The 20,774-nt window shown below is 37.4% G+C and overlaps 1 protein-coding gene across 6 annotated transcripts in view; it reads left to right on the top strand.

The window, feature by feature from the left end:
* The window catches only part of oxr1a (oxidation resistance 1a), a 222,080-nt gene that overhangs the window by 169,063 nt on the left and 32,243 nt on the right, over nucleotides 1-20,774 (top strand). For 4 of the 6 annotated variants that reach the window (XM_088326394.1, XM_088326393.1, XM_088326395.1 and 1 more), the window contains 2 exons: nucleotides 9,171-9,278; nucleotides 11,843-11,956. The exons of 1 other annotated variant lie outside the window; for it this stretch is intronic. In XM_088326394.1, coding sequence (XP_088182520.1) covers nucleotides 9,171-9,278; nucleotides 11,843-11,956 — 222 coding nt within the window. The remainder of the gene's footprint in view (nucleotides 1-9,170; nucleotides 9,279-11,842; nucleotides 11,957-20,774) is intronic. One more of the 6 variants, XM_088326391.1, reaches the window with a different exon arrangement.

Genomic DNA, 20,774 nt, shown 5'->3' with positions numbered 1-20,774 from the left:
CCAACCCTCGATGTTACTGAGCTTGGATGCACAAAAAGCTTTCGATGGGGTGAAATGGAGCTTCTTACATCAATCACTTATAGCCTTTGGCTTCCCTCCAATATTTGTTGAATGGGTGAAAATAATCTATAAAAATCCTAAATCTCGTCTTAGAGTAAATGGTCACTGTTCAGATTTCTTTGAAATCAAAAGAGGAGTCCGGCAAGGGGATTGTTTAAGCCCACTCTTGTTTGCAATAAGCATAGAACCACTCGCAGAATCAATTAGACAAAATGAGCAAATAAGGGGGATATTGGATGAAGGAGGAACAGAACATAAAATATCATTGTTTGCAGACGACCTGTTGGTAATGCTGGAGGAACCTTCGTTATCAATACCACCACTGTTGGAGAGCCTTAAAATATATGGAGAAGTAGCTGGGTATTCAAATAATGAGAGCAAATCAATAGCAATGATGATATCAGGAAAATGTCCAACAGATGTGAGTGAAAGATTTGATTTTAAATGGACAAATAAAGGGTTTAAATATTTGGGGGTGACCATTACACCACATACCACACAGCTGTTTGATGCAAATTATGGAATGTTGATAAAAGAAATAAGGAAAGATTTGGAAAAATGGGAAATTTTGCCCTTAAGTCTTATCGGCAGGATAGAAACAATCAGAATGAACATATTGCCAAGACTATTATTTCTGTTTCAATCCCTTCCAATTCTGATCCCGGCATCCACATTTAAAATGTTAAATAAGTTGATAGCAAAATTCCTTTGGCAAAACAAGAAACCTAGAATAAAATACAAAACCCTGTTAGCTCCTAAAGAAAAGGGGGGCCTAGACCTACCCAATATTAAATATTACTATTGGGCAGCTCAAATTAAAGCACTCATCTTGTGGATTACTACAGACCAAGATACGATATGGGTGGACATGGAGCAGCGATCTTGTCCAAATATGCCTGTGGAATCGTTACCATACATATCAGTCACGAGGTGGAAGAAATTAAAAATCCAGAATGAATGGATTAAGGGAACTATTAAAACTTGGTCAACAATACAAAAAAAATTAAAAATATCAAGATCTGTGAATAGGGCTACCAAAATAGCGAAAAATCCAGACTTTAAACCTGGGGTTATGGAGGTAGGGTTTCAAAAATGGGCCCAAAAAGGACTGATGTTGATTACCCAAGTATTGGAAGCACAGGCAATGAAATCATTTGAACAACTCCAACAAGAATTTGACCTACCCAGAAATGATTTCTACAAATATTTGCAACTAAGACATTACCTCCAGAAACACGAGGAATGGGGGAAAATATGTAAGGAGCCAACTAAGGTAGAGCAATTATTAATATCGTATACAAAAGGACAATCAATAAAGGGGGTTATATCAAAACTATATAAAGCCCTGAGAATGGACCTCAGTAATGAGGACATGGCAGTTAAGGAAAAATGGGAACAAGAAACTAATGTAGCGATAAAAGACAACGAATGGGAAAAAACATTGAAAGAGGGACACAAAATAACCAACAGCCCGACATGGAGGGAGTTTGAATGGAAAGTAAAAATGCGATTCTTCTATACACCCTCTATCACTTCAAAGTATAAAAATACCTCGAATCTATGTTGGCGTAACTGTGGGGGGGTCGGAGACTTTACGCATATTTTCTGGAATTGCCCTGTAATATCAAATTTTTGGAGAAGTATCCAGAGAGAAATAAAATTAATCACTGGCTGGGAGTTGCGGTTGGACCCAAAGGCTTACATAATAGGAATTTTGCCAGAAGAATTACTATCTGGTCAACAGAAATATATACTAAGGGTAATGCTTCTGGTAGCAAAGAAAATGATCACAGTGTCCTGGCTGAAACCACAACCGCCTGACATAAAACAATGGAGAGACAAATTAAAGCAAATGTACATTATGGAAAAAATCACTGCAAGACTTCAACTGAAACTTGACCAATTTGAGAAAAGATGGAAGCCTATCACACAAATTTTACTTGATGTCTAAACACCTCCCCCTAATTATTATGTGTGTTTTTTTTTTTTCTTTTTTTTTTCTTTGGGTGTATATTTGGATGTATTAATTTATATATATATATATATATATATATTTCTTTTTGTATGAATTTATTGTATGAGCATTTATTCTTATTTTCTATTAATAGCATTTTTTGTTCTTTGTTGTTCCTTCTGTTATTTATGAGTGTGTCAAGTGTATATATTTTGTGTTGATGTAAGGGGGGAATCAAACCTCTGTCAAAAATGGGTGTGAGAAATAAAAAGTTAAAAAAAAAAAAGAGTGTTCTGCCATGACATCACTGTGGTAACTGTCAGGCCAACGTTTGGATTCATCCATCATAAAATTAAGAGCAATGGGTTCTTACATGTGCCATTATGGGTGATTAAATTGTACGTTCAACTTTATTTCCAGCACGATTCACTGATTGTTGCTTATGGTAATGCCCTTGCTCTCCTTGCACTGATATTCCAACTTAATGTTCCTACGAAAATGGCAAACAAGTCTGAAATTGAGCCATTCGTTTTTGGTTGACTACCCAAATGCCATTTTCCAATCCATCTCCTTAAACTTTTAGCAGCGTGGTCATTCTTTAGATTTCATCTAGAAAATGCTGGACACAATCTGTTCCAATACAGATGGATTACACTATTGTTATAATTATTTAAACCTTAAACAATTGCAATTATTGATCCAGATGTATTCATTTCCCAGATAAATTATACATCATCCCTAATCCAGTAAAGACCTGCAGGCACTTCATATCAGATGTATAATTACAATGGTGTTTTTCTCTCTTACGATAACGCTTTCATTCCTTGTTTAGTAGAACAAGAACAGGTCTTCATAAATGGGTCACTTTCGTGGGCCGCATCTCATTTCCTAAATTCAGGAAAGAGAACTACATTTTCATTGGAATTATTGCTCAAACAATTTGTTTTGGGGAGTACTAAAACCATAAGGACCCTTTGTTTGATAAAATACCTAAGTTTTAAATTTCTTAAGCCAAGGTTAAACAAAAATATTACTTTACTGCATGCACCAGAAGGGCCCTACTTACTGGTTTTAACCATATTGATCTTTTTCAGTATTGATTGGCTGACCTACACTTCTAAGAGCTGTTCGATACAATGGCCAGCAACTGCCACATGTAGTTTTCAGTAGTAGGATATTGCTTTGTCCAGGAAAAAACATAAATACTGTGTCACAAGTATTTGAAGAATGTGACCATATTGAAAAATGTTAATCCAAATAGTGTAATGATTAAATTGATTTAAAATGGAAGTAAAGGGTCAAACAGAGTTGCTGGATACAACCGGAATGTTTGATGTTTGATCTTACATTACACATAGTCCAGTGTTTTTCCGAATTGCTCAGTCCACAATTGAATGGATTTGGGAGTACAGTCCATAAACATGCCCAATTATAGTCGACGATAAAGCTCCGTTGGGGTGTGCAAGCTGCTGTTTATTGATAGCAGCGGGCAGGAGATTTAGCGCTATGCTAACGTTAGCATCCGGTGAAACTGTTATAATAATAATAATAATAATAATAATAATTTCCTTGTATTGTCATTCTGTGTAACAATGTACACAGAACGAAATGGCGATTGCACCTGACCCGTTGTAGCGAGCCGATGCAGCCGCAGCCAACAGAGGGCGCCGCCGACCACTTTTTAAGTCTTAGGAATGACTCAGCCGGGGCGCGAACCACCGACCTCCCAGTCTCAAAGCGGGCGCCTTACCATGTTAGCGGTGGAAAGTAAACAGCAAACACAAAGACCACAGTTAACTCTCCCGGTACATAGAAGGGTCTGCACGATACTGCTAGAAACTCCATATCGAGTGAGCAGTGTGTGTCAATGGTTCGGCTGTTATTGTAGCGCGTAGTCTCCAACCCCTGTTTTTACCGGAGTCTTCGTCTCGTTCGAGCCGGTGATGTAATGTGGCGTCGGGAAAGCCAAGACTCCGTGATGACAAAAAAAAATACTCCAATTCCGGACGTTGTTGGTGGCGATCCGCAGCTCAAATTCACTCATTGTGGACGATGGATCTGGCGTTAGTAGCAGTGTTTGGTGCGTTACTGAAAAACATTAATTAATTAGTTACTGGTTGCTTCATTGAATAAGTAATTCTGTTACTTACCAGATTACTGACACCAAAAAGTATCTTGTTTCTCAGAAATTAACCAGTAGTTGCAAATTACTGTATGAATTCGCATAGAAGTAGACACCCTAAAACTGCTTTAGAATAGCTACATGATAAAAGAAATAGAAGAAAATGTGTATACCAACCTGTGGAAGCAGTGATGCTCCATATTTTTTGGCTTGTTCAATGTTTAGAGCTTGCAAACAAATATTTAGCCGGGAGACGCCACATCTGTTTTTTTCTTCTGTGCTTCAAACCACTCGAAGATCTCAATTTCTGGCTCGTGTCCAAGACATTTTCGCCAGGCACGGTTTATTGCTGTCAATTTTACACAGAAAAAGAACAAAATTCAGCACTGTTCTACTGTAAATTCTGTGCTTTTGTTTTCCATTGATTTCCGTTGTTTTTTGTTTCTGTGAGAGCCATGCCCCCTTTCCAGGGTGCTGTCTACCATTCACTACTTGTCATATGCAACCAAATATGCGCATAAAAGCTGACCCCCTAATTTCAGTATTTATTTTATTGTTGGAAATTCAGGGAGAATATCTCTGAGGAGAAATTCCGTGCCCTTGTTTTTTGTGCTTGAGACTGGGTCTAGTGGTACTTTGTAGGTAAATATAAATACTACCCTAAAGAAGGTGTTGCTAGTGGAACAAGCGTTATATAGGGCTGCACGATTTTGAAAAAAACCTAATTGCAATTTTTAAACCTGTATTGTAATTTCAAAGTGATTGTCGATTTTAAAAGAAATGTGCATTTCTATCCTTGTTTGTTGGGAAAATCCATTTTCAAGCATTTTACAAAAGTACATTGAAATTAAAGGGCTACTGCTTTACACGCTAGTGACAGGTAACCGGGACTTCAGCATCTCTGTGATGATTAAAATACAAGAGTCACAAATGTAACCGTTTTCCACAAGTAGTAGCTCCAAATCTTCTGTTTCATGGGTAACAGATCTTGTGACTAGCCACGTTTTGCAGTGGTGGCTTAAGAGTTGTTAGCCTGGCTGTTAGCTTTCCCTTCCCACGCCGCCTATGTCAAATCCATGACGCGATAAAAATCCAAGGAGCACCCGCTGGTCATCAGTTTTCTTTGCGCTCTTTCCTCAAAGTCCAATTTAATTGATGAATTCAATTTCAATGTAACAAGCCGCTAAAGCTACGACCTTTCGTGTTTGTCTTGGCCAGTTGTGCGCCCGGCTGTTTGACTGAGAGCTTACACCAGCCTATCAAAGACTTGCACACATGTCTTGCAAACTTTGCCTCAACTTTGATGGCTGGTGCCATTAAAACCTGCTTCTGATTGGCCAGCGTTGTTAAACCCCGAAAGGTTAGAAGTCTTTTAGGCCGAACACTCCATCACTCAAATAACAAACCTGGAACTATAATCCTTAAAAAAAGCAGTATTTTATATTTACACACTACGTCACGCAATATCTCTCCCCTCTTTCTTGGCTTGAAAGTGTCGTCAAGCCCGGGATTTCGTTTCCCGTGCCTGTATGCCAGTATAGGTGCAAGATTGGTCTGTAATTTAATTGGATGTGGTCTTGAAAATACTTAAAAACTCCTAAATTTGAATGGAAAATTCTTAGAACCCTGGAACCCAGGAGTATACAAAACACAAAATAACAACTAATATCTACAAATAGAAAGAGAATACAGAACTGGAGTTGAATATATTGTCTATAATGTCATTTTTGTTGTTGTTGTTGTCATTTTTTTTCTTGTATTCGTGATACCTCCAATATCCAAACAATGCATTCCATAAACACAAGGGCACTTTGATTGCAGAATAACATTTAATGCAAGAACACTTAACTTTTGCATGGATATTGCAAAAACCTTTCAGCCCCCAATGTTCCTGGGGACGTGATCACATGATTTTGGTCACAATGGCTAACTCGTTCCTCCGAATGTGCACAAAACATCATCCCTCTTTGCCCTGACGATGTCTAAAGTTCATGTTTTGGCACCCAGGTACAAAGATTCCAAAGCGTATTTATACGTTATGGCTTTGAATAAATTAAACTTGGTTCATTTCTTTGTGCTACTTTTGAAATGATCTCACTGTAAGCTTATACGATTAAGCTTGATTGTCTGCAGTGGTTCTGCTTTTACTCACTTCCCTTTTCTTATTCTACAGCCTGGCTGTTTTGTGTAAGGATTTTTGTCTGGAAATGACAAGCAATTTCTAACTTTTAAGAGTTCCAAGTCTGTGGGGCTCGAATGGCAATGTAATGTATGCCAATACTAGAGCACAAAATACACACACACATATATGCATGAAGGAGTACAGTAGTCGCACACCTGCCTCTATAATACAAAAAATACCAATAAGCTCTCCTTATAAAGCAATTGCTATGCCTCTGTGCTTCTAGGGGATTCTATTCCATGAGCCAGTTTTGTTCTCTTACACCACATTTTCTCACAGGCATGGTTGTATTCGGTATTTGGCTGGACGAACCTCCCATTGGGCAGGCCATTGGTTCAAGCACTTGCATCACCTCTGATGCATGTTTCTTGACTGGTAGAGACAAGCAAAATGCACCTGGGTCCCCACAATGTGCAGTTGCTAATCTCTAACAGAAGGCTCATCTGTATGGCTCAGTTAACCAAACTTGAGAAAAACTGGATTAGACATGTATAAGCATTCTGGTATGGCAAGTATGACATTAAAACAAATAATTATTTTTATACATCATAAATTACTCATACTTGAAAAACTGTCAACCTTTAAGTATTTATTGTGACTTCAGTAAGCCCATTACATGTTTTTTGTATACAGTGATCCCTCATTTTTCACGTTCCAAAAATGTCCTGCAATATTCAAAACCAGCGTAGTAGAAACATGTATTCATTTATTTATTTGTTTGTCAAATTCTCTATTATACATCAAAACTAAAGAGCAAACCCAATTTAATGGCTCAAGCGGTAGTTTAACAAATAAAAGTACCCCACTTTATAAACTTTTTTTTCCTCAAATAAATTCCTATACTGTCAAGTAAAGTCAAGTCATGTTTATTTGTATAGCCCTTAATCACAATGAGTCTCAAAGGTGCACAGACCACAGACTATTGGAAAATACAATTATTGCATCATCCCCTGGTCTAAAACCTACATGAGAGTAAGGAAAAACTTGAGAAGGGACCGCACTTGAGGTAATCCTCCTTCCAGAATGACTTGGCTGCAATGGATGTTCTATTGATAAACAATAAGATTAAGAATATCGAATGAAAAAAGTATAATATACCATAAAAAAAAGAATGACCAGGTACAGATATTGTCAACATAAAATATGGGCCAGTCATAAGCCATACAATAGAAGTGTGTTTTAAGCCTAGATTTAAAAAGTTCCACTGAGGTTGCAAATCTAATCTCAGAGGGCAGATCATTCCACAGCACCGGGGCCCGAATGTAGAACGCTCTCGAACCTGCAGATCTCTTCTTGGCTCTTGGGATCACTAGTAGACTAGCATTTTCAGAGCAAAATTATAATTTTAAAAACAATCTTTTGATTTCAGGAGACTATGTTTTTACTCTGGCAGCACGGCAGAGCAGTGGTTAGCGCGTGTGCGGCCCATTTCTGAGGTCATGAGATCGAACCTCCTGTGTGGAGTTTGCATGTTATCCCCGTGCTTGCGTGGGTTTCCTCCCACATTCCAAAAACATACATGTCGGGTTAATTGGGTGATCCAAATTGTCCCTAGGTGTGAATGAGCGAGTGAGTAGTCTGGCTCTGTATGCCCTGCGATTGGCTGGCAACCGGTTAAGGGTGTCCCCTGCCCACTGCCCGAAGATAGCTGGGATGGGCTCCAGCACCCCTGCGACCCTACTGAGGATAAGTAGTGCAGATAATGGATGGATGTTTTTACTTTGCGTAATACTTTTTCACCATCATGTGAACATTATGGAAAACTGCATTTACTTTGCTTAAGCATGGAGCTGCAAACCAAAATGTTGAAGGCCATATTGGACCAAATAAATAAATAAATATGTCTAGAGCCACTAAACATTACAAGCCATTCAGGACACGCAGGTTTCTGTTCACAGAAAAAAACAGTGATATTAATAAAAACAGACAATAAATACAAGAAAAAGTACAGTAAAAAAAAGGTCATTATAAGGAAGGAAACACATATTGTGTTCATCTATATTAATTGGAAAATGTTAAGAATTTCCTGTTTGTGTTCCTACAGTGTCAAAATATATTATCCCATTTTCAAACATTTTTCAAAAGCGATAGGGACAGCCAAAGAGCCATATGAGGCTCCAGACCAAGTTTAGCGGTTCAGAAGCACAATGTGTTATGGCCCCAGCCGCCAGTGTTTTTGTTCGTCCAGACCTTTTTGTTGGCATAATGGCTTTTGGGGAAACTTCAAATTAAAAAAAGATTTGCACAAACTAAATCTAAGTTAGTCAAGCTTTTTTTACCTAGTTGTACACCTGAGACTCTAGTGTCATTGATGCAAAGGCAAACACAGGCAGGAAAAAGGTGGTGGGGGCAACGATAATTCAAAACACAATGCACATTGAAAATCCGCTAAGTAGTGAAACTGTGATAAGCAAAGTTACTGTATTTTTCTTTTAAATAAGATTGTGTATTGTCTACGATTACAGATGTACTTGTTTATTTAATTGCGCCACAACGTTTCAGTTTTTGGGTGGTAATTGTCCTCAGCTTTATTGCAGAGCCCACACTTTCTTTTTTAAGATCTATGATGCTCAATGATGGGTAGTTAAAAAAACTTTTCGTGTCATGACATGCCCGGTAATATTTTATTAGTAACAGTGCATTCCATTGAATTTTCATTATCTGCAACGATCCTCATATCAAATCATAGCTTGCTAGATAAAAATGAGTCAAGCTGACGTCTACACAGTAACAATTGTCATCTCTTTACCTCTCAAAAGCCTTTCTTCATCTCATTAAAGTATGTTTGTCTTTTTGGGGAATTCCCTAAAAAGAAGCAAATGTGTGATTTCCTTTCCTCTGTCTTGGTCCAGGTGGAATCTCGGGACACATTGAACAGCATTGCACTCAAGTTTGACACCACACCAAACGAATTGGTTCAACTGAACAAGCTGTTCTCCCGGGCAGTTGTCCCTGGCCAGGTGTGAACCGCCGTGTATGCCTTTAGTCTTTATTTCTGTCCTCAATCAGCCTTGTGACTGCCATAGGGTCCCTCACTGTAGACATTTGCCCGCCTTTTTCTTTATTTTTTGTAATGTAATGTTGAGTCATGTTACGTGCTTACATTGTTTATCAGTCACCTTCTGTTTAAAATATTGATCATTTTAAAACAACTTTGCCTGTGGTAATATCCTACCCATACTATATGAAGATTCTGGGATTCAAGGTTTAATTGGTCCCGCCAGAGTGTCAAACTTAAATTATTGAAAAATTTAATCTTTTTAAATACATATAAATGTGAAATGTATCAATTTGACGTTAAGCTTTCTCATCATATAAATGATTGCAAACGCCAGGGTGTGTATTTGTGCTAAAATCTGTGCTACGTATCTGTTTGTATGAAGGAATCTTGGTCGGTCTGGCCCCTCCCCTTTTATTTTTCGTTTAAATTGGAAAAGGTGGTAGATTTTTTTTTTAAGCAGTAGGCGTTTTGAAGGGGTGAAAAGCGATGGTGTTTGCAGCCCATAAATTGAGTGTTACAATAACCTCATGTAAACCATCAAAGGAGAACTGGCACCCTGTCATAGCAGCAATCACAAAAATAGTAGTACTGATACTTAATACTTTGATTAACTAAATCACAGATATGAATATTAAATTTAATTGAATATAAACCTCCTATGTGTGATCTATTTAAAAGCCGATATGGCTCATTAAAACACTAGCTGTTTTTAGTCTAATTAGTTACTGCAAGATGTTATTTTGCACTAAACCCCCTGTCTTGTTTACCATGCTTTGTGGGGGTGACTGTCATTGCATTTTATAACATTATAACATATAGTGCATTTTTGATTCGATAGTTTACAAGGGCACACATATACCGTAGATCTAGCTTCTTGAATTTTAGGGGCGGCAGTAGCTCAGGAGGTAGAGCGCTCGTCTTGGGATCAAGGGATCCCAGTTCGAATCCCGGCTTGTCCGTGTTACATTTTGAAGTGTCCTTGGGTAAGACAATGAAACCCTAATACCCCCAATAAGCAGGTTAGCGTCTTACATGGCTGCAATACAAGGCCGCTATTGGGAAATGTGAAGCACACTGTAAAGCGCTTTGGGAAGTCATTGACTTGAAAAGCGCTATAGAAATGCAGATCATTTCATTGATTTTGCTATAAAAACACAACAGATTGATTCGTTTGAATTTAAAATGTACTACATTTTCTTTCTGTGAGCATTCCCCCGGACCATTCGACACTGTCAACCCACCAGGGTCCCACAACATTCTATGGGAATACACTGCTATAGTATATCTCCCTAGTGACTACTGAATTGCCTACTGTGGCACGATGTTTTTTATCTTAAAAGTCAGCCACTATTAAATTTCATCTCAAAAATAGTCTTTGGAGCGGAGGGGGAAAAATGTTTAAAGTAAACATAAATATCCACAGCACTGTGTTATCTGCAAATGTTTCGCTCTACCCTCTTGAACCAAGTAGTACATTTTCGTTTTAGTTTCTTTAGTCCCAAACCACAAACGGCCTGCTGCCTGATTTACTTCAGTGCTTGTGGTACTCTTCCAAATGCTTCATTGTCAAAACCATCATATCTACCTCAAGCACATATCACTCTTTTACATGTGGCAGCATCTACCACAATAACATTTGTTGCCAACAGTGTATACACAATTTAAAGCCTGCCATTTGAAATCATAATAAAATATCACAGTCTTAGTATATCATATGCAATTGGTGGGTGATTTGCTGATAGCGCGAACAAGCAATTTAGCGCTTGCTGTTTGAGATCTTTGTAAATCAGGCTACAAAAACATGTCCACACAATAAACTGCTCCAAATACTGGCGCTGTACAATTTGCACAATTTTGAGATATTTTGCAGGCGCTGAATAAGCTGAATAAAACCTGTAATAGTAAATATCTGACATTATTTGCATCACTGAAATTAATGCAATTATTTATCAATTTTTATGAGAGACTGGATTAGATTTAAAAACAACACCTATATAAAAGATTTTATCGATTTTTATTTTTAATGACAATTTAAAATCTAAGCTTTAAATGATGTTGTCACGGGGTTTGGACCTTTTGGCACTGATAGCCATTTTTTAATATTATGCATTGTGAGAAAACTGCTCTTGTATTATTATATGGTGATTGCTGCATTCACAGACTTAAAATGTAGTCGATTTTTATTTTCTTTAAATTGAAAAACAAGATGTCATCCGCATCTTTTGAATTCAATCGTGGTAAAACGGGTGTCCAGCGGGATGTTAATTAAATCCTCTTAAATTAGTATTTACCATTTAAAATGTTAACTTATTTTAATTACTACCGAGCTAGAATTTTTTAATTGATCTATTTGGTTTATTATTTATGATTTTTAAAACGTACTATGTATGTTGACAGTGGTCATGAAGTCAGATCATTCAGTATGTACTTCCTGATTTACCCTTTGTCATGTACATTACTTGTCTGCATGTGTGTCTGCGCAAAGGCTATGTCTGTAAACACAGACATGTATTTTGTTTGCAGGTTTTGTATGTTCCTGATCCCGAGTACGTCTCCAGTGTTGGAAGTTCCCCCTCCCTCAGTCCTATCAGCCCTCTGTCCCCCACCTCCTCTGAGGCTGATTTAGAGAAAGTGACGGTATGTTGACCAGACCTCTTTTGGAACATTTTGGTCAGCCAAAACGTTGAAGGATCATAAAAATGAAAATGTTTTGCTCTGTTAAAATTGTGTACTCTAAAAGGTTTGCGCCTGGTTTAATTCATAATTACCCTCGAAAATCTGAAATACATTCAACATTTCAAACATCAACAACGAAAATGAAAGTCAATAATGTGCTACCTGACAAATTGTACTTATCGCGTTTACTACCATTCATGACTATAGTCATCTATTTTTTTAATTGAGGTTTTTTTGTGAGTAAGCTTTACCGAAAAAGACGTTTCACTTTACAGAAAGTATGGCTCATTTGCACTACTTTTCATTGCACTATTATTAGGGTGCACTTTTTTCCATTGTCTATTATTTTACAACTTAGGCCAGTCAAAATGCATTATGTTATAAATATTCTTTACCCATTTATCCTGATCTTTTTTTTCTTTGAAAGTGGGGAAAGTAGAATATTTTCTCTAATCAAGTATGTGTTAACAATGCCCAACTGAGTTCAAAGAGCCCTTCTAATTGTTTTCAACCGTGCCTATCTGCTTTTATCTTACTGTTAGCAAAGTTATTCAGGCCGCAAAACACATTAGCTGCAAAAAGACACCTTTCCACCCCATACAATCAGTAACACTTTAACTTGTAACATGGCAAAGACCAAAGAGCTGTCCAAAGACACCAGAGACAAAATTGTACACCTCATCAAGGCTGGAAAGGGCGACGGAGCAATTGCCAAGGAGCTTGGTGAAAAAAGGTCCACTGTTGGAGCAATTAGAAAATGGAAGAAGCTAAACATCTAGTATTGTCAACTTATAGGGTGTTAAATTGTTAAAGGACACTTGTTAGGAAGCACACAAGGACAGCTGTCAGCAAACAGTAATTTGGTACTACATATTCATTAACAGATATGCTTTGAGAGACAACTATGTACTTGATTTAAAAGGTAAACTTGGAATGTAGTTGTTTTCCTCTGTTATTATCACCTAAAATGTAATTGAATCTGAATCGTCTTTATTGTCATATCTGTCTAGATAACAACGTAGTGGAACATTGTATACAACGAGATTAGACATGCCAATCGAGGGTAAATATGTAATAAAAACTTTTAAGTTTGCCGTCATCTCCTGGCTTAACGTCATGATTGCAAGTACGTGCATTTCTTAAACGTACTTGAATAAACGTTTCTTTATTCATCATTCTTGGGGTTTTGGGTTGTCGTTTGGACTATACTTGGAATAGGCCTCTTCTTACTTTCACCATTTTCATAGTCCACTAACAAATAGAAAGAAAACTAATGTGGGTACAAGAACGACACAACGCTGAAATCCCAAACGCCCACCCACCCTGCCAACCTCCACCTTCACTCATACTTTAGAGTGAGAGCCATAACTTCTTTACATTCACACCTGTTCGAGTTTTTAAACCTTATAAGTGTTCCTCCACTTCCTCCTCTTCCACTCTGAATAGGTAGATGGGAAGTGGTTTTAGATAGAATTAAAACTCTCCATATTCTCTTCTGAGCCATTAAATTCATGCTTATTAAAAAAGGATAACATTCCGCAGCTTTCCTTATAGGTTATTAGAACGGACTGAACAGGTGTGAATGTAAAGAAGTTATGGCTCTCACTCTAATGTAATGGCATGTCAGATATTTAGAGCTACTCATAAAGAGTAGAGCTTGCTTTCATAAAAGAACGGTAATTATGCAAAAGCAAGCGTGCTTGGAAAGGGCGAGCTCGCTATTCAATGAAAATTTGTGTTTTATTTGGTAGAATCCTTCATGTAATATCAAGATGAAACTTAATGACCTCTTTAGTTTCTCAGATCTGAATTATGAGACTTTCTAGGCTTGCTTTGTATAAAAACTAGAGTGTTTAACTAGTGCAGAGGTCAGAAACCTATCTATCTTTACATGAGTACATGTGGCTCGGAGATCAAATATAGAACCTAATTATTTATCGTCACTCGCGGAGCCGATTTGCTCTCGTACAGTCCAAGACTTTTGGTTCAGAATAAATCACAATTTTAACTACAGTTTACAGTCAATGTGTTACACCAACAGATAATGTTGTGGCTCTAAATCGCTAAATAATCCTTTACATGGAAGCTTATTGTCTGTTCATTGTTGAGACACTTTATGATGAAAAGCCACAGAACAAATTTTGACCTAAAACAAACTTTTTACCCAAAAGCCATAGCAAAGCACCTAATGAAATGAAATGAAATGAAATGATCTGCATTTATATAGCGCTTTTCAAGTCAATGACTTCCCAAAGCACTTTACATTGTGCTTCACAATTCCCAATAGCGGCCGTGATTTGTGCAGCCATGTAAGGCGCTAACCTGCTTATTGGGGGTAATTGGGGGTTCAATGTCTTACCTAAGGACATTTCGACATGTAACACGGACAAGCCTGGATTCGAACTGGGATCCCTTAATCCTAAAACGATCGCTCTACATCCTGAGCTACTTTTTTTAGTTGATGTACAGACGGAAAGTGGTCTGTACATTTTAGTTGATGTAAGGAAGTAAAGAAATTTGTGGACAGTATTTGATGTGTTACTGAAAAAAGTAATCACTTACAGTTACTAGTCATTTCATTTAAAAAGTAATTGCGTTACCCCCCCAGATTTCTGACACCCAAAAGTAGCCCGCTACCTTGAAAATAACTATGACCGTTTACACGCGCATTGAAGCTCACCCCCTAAAAATGTTTGAAAATAGCCCTAAATAAAAGACATGTACACCAACCTGTGGAGTTATTAAACCCTTCATATTATTTGGCTTGAGCAATCATGAGTGCTTCCAAACTAGCACAGCCGATACACTCCATATCCATTTCGTCGAACAAAATTTTGTTCTCCATTTCTGAGTAATGTTCATGACGTTTCATTTTTCTTCAAGCATGGTGTATTCTTTGAGTAATTTTACAAATAAAAAGACCAAAATTCAGCAGTCTTTTACCACCATTTCTGTGCTAACGCTTGCCTCATTGAAATCTTTATCCCTGTATAGGCCACACACCCCTCCTCGCGCGCTACCAAATATTCGATCCTGGTGACACACAACCAAATCTTTGCATATAAACTGCCCCATGATTTCATTATTTTGTTTTGTAGTTGGAAATAGAGCTTAAATGTGAGTATATACAGTGGAGAACAAATTAAGTGACATCATACTTTGTCTTTGAGACAGCGCCACTGTAACTGTATTAATTTGTATTTTAGGTGGATATAAACATGCTTACAATTTCTAATTGTTGTATACTGTGTTGTGTTGCTAGTGGATTGAAGATTGTATACTTCATGAACAAAGGAAGAATTGTCAAAGAACAGAAATCTATCATTTATGATCTGCTTTTGAAAAGTAGCGGGTTACCATGGTTTAATGATGTTTAAGTTACAAATGTCCATTAATTACACGTTACAGTACTCTATCCATCTATTTTCTGCGCCACTTAACCTTACTAGGGTGGTGGGGCGTTACAGTACTCGTTTACCAGCAACCCATTTTTTTTTTTACGCGTTACTCCCATGTTGCGGATTAAATGTTATTATCTTATTAGTTGTGGGGTTAGTATGGTTAATGTTAATAACCTGTTCTGTTTTACTTGGACATAAGCCGAGTATTTGCTAATTATATTGCTAAGTCCGCTTCTCGATTTACAGTTAATCGATGTGTTTTTTTCACCATCTTTTTTCAACAGATAACCGAAAGGAAAAGATTTTCGTGTGCTTAGTTCGTCATGGTGGTTTTTGCCAACAGCCCAAAAGGATATTTAAATATTAAGGCTGACTGCAAGCAGAGCAAAACAAATGTTGGCCATTAGCCAACTGATGGTTGACTGAACAGCCAAGAGCAGCATTCTAAAATATTTTTGTAAAAGTCCCAAGGAAAGTGCCAGAGTATGTTTAAGCTCAAATGTATTTTAATGACGGTTACTTTTAAAGTTTTTCAGTAGGTTGCTTGTCACACTACGTCCAGCATCATGTCAGGTTAAAGGGGAAGCAATATAGAGGCCAGCACACACACATTATGGAGAAATAAATTTCTGGGTTTATTAGTTAGTGTCCTTGTGTAGGTGGCAAATATTATGTGCTGCGCGAGTGTTCTTATCTGAACATGTATTTGTTTTTATTTCTTTAAACTAACTCAAGGCTAATTGTAGCATCTCTGTATGAAGTTAAAATTGGCACATTTTGCAGGTATGGATCATTATTGGTGTTTGAGGATCAGAATAACGGTCCATTTGAAAGTTCGCTAAATCTTGTAGTTGAGGGTAGAAATTGTGGAGTAGAATTTGGTAATTATCAAACAAAAGTCATTAACTACTTTATTGTGGCATTCAAGAAAGATAATCACATTCTATGGGTAGATGAGTTTATTTGGTACGAGCAATGACTGTCGACGTTACCTTGAAAAACACTTTAAAATCATTAATTCTTGTCTGAACATTTTGCACAGGGTTTACTCTTGATAAAAGTTTCTTTAAATAAATGTTTAGAGGGTTTATTTTTGTCTGATATCGATGGATGTCAAAGTAGTCCAGACAGGCTGATAAAATCAGCTTTTGCTAATACTATCAGCAATTCTATTGTTTTGGGCTGAGGTGTGTGCCAAATTAGAATCCTTGGTCTCACTGTCACCTTCTGCCATGAGGCAAGATAATTGCATGTCTCACTCTGCAATATTGAAAAATAAAATCCCCAAATAGTGTAGTTAAATGATAAATAGCTTTGACACTAAATAAATGTCTCCATTATGCCATCATCACTACCATTTATCAATATCTGCTAAAGAAGATGAATCAAGCAAAGTGACTCTCTTTATGGCAGCCTCTCCAACAATTGAATATTCCTGATAACAGTCCTCGTCTTAAGGCACTGCTGGTTTATTTTTCTGGGACTGTCATCATGTTTACTTCGTGAATTTACTTACCAAGGAAGTAAACAGAGTAAGAGTGAGGATTGCTGAATACAGGTTTTATTTTCTAATGAAATGAACATTTTAGACTTGAAAACATTTGTGGCCACTTTCAAAACGCTGGCAAGTTTAATTACACTTTATGAAAGTCATTGGTGGCATACCTATAAGCAAAGACATGTTTTGACATTTACAGAGACCTCTTTCATGCTCGGTATGTGCTTGGTAATTTGGACTGCTATCCTTTTTATCTGCTGGCAAGTGCTGTCTGTTTTAACACTTAGAAAGATATTAGAATTCGTGCACCCTTTTATATTTAAACATAGAGATGGAACACCCAGCTTGAATGAGTCATCAGGAAGTGACTTGCTGGTGAAGTGGAGCCAAGAAGTGCTGTTGTGTAGATGAGGTAGGTTCATGTAAGTGGATGACATGCCAGCTAAATGCAGACACATTTTTACAATCCTTGAGCTCATCCTAAACATTGTGACTAGTTTTCACAACTGCTCCACCATTTCTCACATATTTAATATAGTCTTTTCTAATAAACCCCTTTCCAACCTATGTCCTCAGCCGAATACCACAGAATGTGTGCACATTGTGGACCCAAAACAGCGAGAGATTTGTATGTTTAGTTGCCCTTTTAGAATCTCAATTTACAAAAACATGCCGAGCTGTTGTGCATGTACAAATCACATTTTTAAGGAACACACTTCTTTTTTTTTTCAATTCCAAGAGAAAACGGGCCTTTTCAAAAGCATCATGGGAGCCTGTGTCTACAAGCCATTAAAAGAACTGACTGGACCTAGGACATAATTAGGAATATTTGTGTTGCAAATTTTATACTTGATGAGCAGTGTTTGTCATAACACCGTTATAAAGAATGCTGTAACGGTGTAATCTACCTCGTTACTCTTTCCGCTGATACAGCGCCGTCATAGTTACTTACGTTCAAAAGCCATGCGGCATGTCTCCACACCCCTGACGTTGTTTTCAGCCGCGCGGTTTTTCGATCTCTGAGTTCATGACGTCACGTCTTTTGGGATCCTGTCACCATTCAATATAGCGAATATCATAAAGTTAGATAGCAATTGCGAATATACCAATGTGTCAAACGAAAAGTCGAATTTATGAATCTGGCCTCTATGAGCCGTCTTCTGGAAATGGGAGCCGGCTACCCACTAAAATCGAGAGCCGGTTCCCTTCGAGACGCTATTTTTTGCTTGTTATTAGTCAAAATGCATGTTTTCAGATATTCTCTGCTGTTGACTTAGAATTTGCGTAAAAATATGGTTAACATTGTTTTGTAAGGTAAAAGGTATTCTACTCTTTACTTTCCCGATATGGACCGGCGTTGTATACGACGCAAAAAAGTCACTCATAAAAGCTCTAGAGAGTGGCTTGAAAAATCACAATCAAAAGAATGTTTTCTTTATTTGTTTTTGTCGTCTTTGATCACTAAAATAAAGTCTCAGTCTTGCTGCTTACACATACTTGGTGCTTAATTAAGGCATTGGTTCTGCTTCAACAATGCTCAAGCAGCTTTGCTACGTAACTCTTGTTTACTTACACGGAAAGGGGTCTGTACATTTGAATGCATATTTGTAACATTTTAGAACAACTTCCTTCCCATAGTTCCTGGTTGTTAAAGGCCTGTTATATGTTGGAAGAGGTGGCCGTGCCCTACTGCGTCTTTCACCAACTGCGTGTCTGTGCTGCACTGTCTGTGTGGGTCAGTATCCGCAGGCTGTTTGTTGACTGCACCAGGAGACAATGAGGGGCAGAGGCGTGGGTTAGTGTCAGTAGAACAGCAGACAGTTGCTAAGGGCTATGATTCTCCAGATCTTCTCTCCTTTCCTCTGCCTCTTGATGAACAGCACCCCCTGGTCCAAATCTCCCTTGACGAGAACTCCCACACACTGCTCTGTCCTGCTTTACTTCATTTTTTTGTTCTTTTTCTTCAAGCTCGTTTTTTTTTTATCTTTGGCCAAAGGGATTATGTTTTTATGGTTCTTGATTTCACTGTCAAGCCTAAGTGCACAAACGAGACAATATGGTTTTTTGATGTCAGATTTTCAGGTCATATTTGTGCAGTTATTGGTCAGTCGATGTTAAGCGTTGACCACTATTGCAAAACCACTATTTGCTGTAAGACCGCTAAATATTAACCACTGGGTCACTAGGAACCAAGATTACGTAGAAAAAGGCATTAGGTCTTATCTAGTTATCAGACTAGATACAAATGTTACAGAAATGAGAAAACACAAAATGATTAAAAATGGGTAGAAAATGTTGTATCTTTTTGTTTCAACTCTATCTAAGGATTGTAGGTGACAAACATTGTAGAATATGTGTAGCTGTGCATTTATATCTTTCAGTACGGCCTAAAATACCTCACACAATGCTTTTGTTTTTATTCATTTCAGAATCTTGTGCGCCTCGTATAGACTTTGCGGGTTGGCTTTACAATGCTGTATTTCAGTGGTCCCAAACCTTTTTTGTACCACAGAACAGTTTAATGCCTGACAATATTCTCCCAGCTCTGTCCAATAAAAATCAACAACGCCGTACCTGACTAAAAATAGTGTGATTGTGACATAGAACATGACATGCCTTTTCGTGTGTCATCTATGCCCATAGTAGTCTGGTGGATAGGATCCAGCGCCGAGTTTCATTCCCGTTGCATCCGATTTTTGCAATTGTGATCAGCGGTAAATTTTGACTTTTCAATCAATGCACAAATATGGTACTTATGACTAAGACTAAGTTTGGAGGGTACGCCTTATAAACTGAGGTGTTTTATGGTGCAGAAAATACTTTACAACTGGACACATTCCTTGTTGCCAAAATATAACTCAATGTTTTCCCTGTATTCCAAAATGCAAATGGAAGCAATGCCTTTCTCTATCTTCCACCGGCAACTAACTTAAAGACAAGGGCTGGTATTTTTGTATCACTTTGCAACTTTTTGGGGAATTATTTAAGTGTAGATTTAGACATGTTTAATGTCTTTCTGTGTCATCGTCCCATGAGCTTGTTCCTTTTTCAGTATTATTAGAGAGGATGTCATGTTATGATTGGGTGCAGAGTAGTTTTTTGGTTGGCAAATCATTTACCAGGCATGGAGGTCTTGGATCCTTTTCTAGTTTTCTCCACAATACCAGAATAAGCAGTGAAAAGCAGTGTTTCTCAACCAGTGTGCAGTGAGACCATGTTAGGTGTGTCTCAGGAAATTGTCCAATTTCATATAATTTGTGACAACAAAATGATCATGTTTTGCAAAGAGTGTGCCTTTTCAAATATCTGTGTGGTCGTCCAATCATCTGCAGAATAAATGTGATTTTTTTTCCCCCTATCATTTGGGTGGCAGATGGTTTAAATTTAACTGATGAAGAGGAAGTGCGAGTAAATAATCTTAGTAACTAATTTGCTGAGATTACACTGACCCCCTATTTAAATTATTTATATTGGTATTTCAGTGGAAAAATAATGTAAGATATAGTTAAATAAAAATTCACAGGCAGATTGTAATGCTTAGTTTTAATATCCTTTTTCTGTTTTATTAAAAAAATGTGCATATAAATTGAAAATTCGGTACCCAAATAAATTCTATTTTATAAAATAAATGATCCCCTTTTCGAAGATATTATGTAACGTTATTTTGTTCTTGAGTTATTGTTTTTGTTCTGTTTTTTATTTTGATGTTCGAATAAAGTTTTCATTCATCCCTATTGAAGATATTTTATAGAACAAATGTATAATGTCAACTTGCACTAAATTATAATAAAGTGACAAATAAACCGTGAAAAACTGAAAGAGTTACAATTCAAATATATTGATTTTCTTTTTATATTTCAAACATGAAGTGTGCCTTGGG

Source organism: Urocampus carinirostris, chromosome 2, assembly GCF_059441175.1.
Source record: "Urocampus carinirostris isolate Australia breed hairy pipefish chromosome 2, RoL_Ucar_1.0, whole genome shotgun sequence".
In the NCBI taxonomy this organism is placed as follows: Eukaryota; Metazoa; Chordata; class Actinopteri; order Syngnathiformes; family Syngnathidae; genus Urocampus; species Urocampus carinirostris.
The sequence above is the reverse complement of the archived record's forward strand: the minus strand, read 5'-3'. Positions and strand labels throughout refer to the sequence as shown.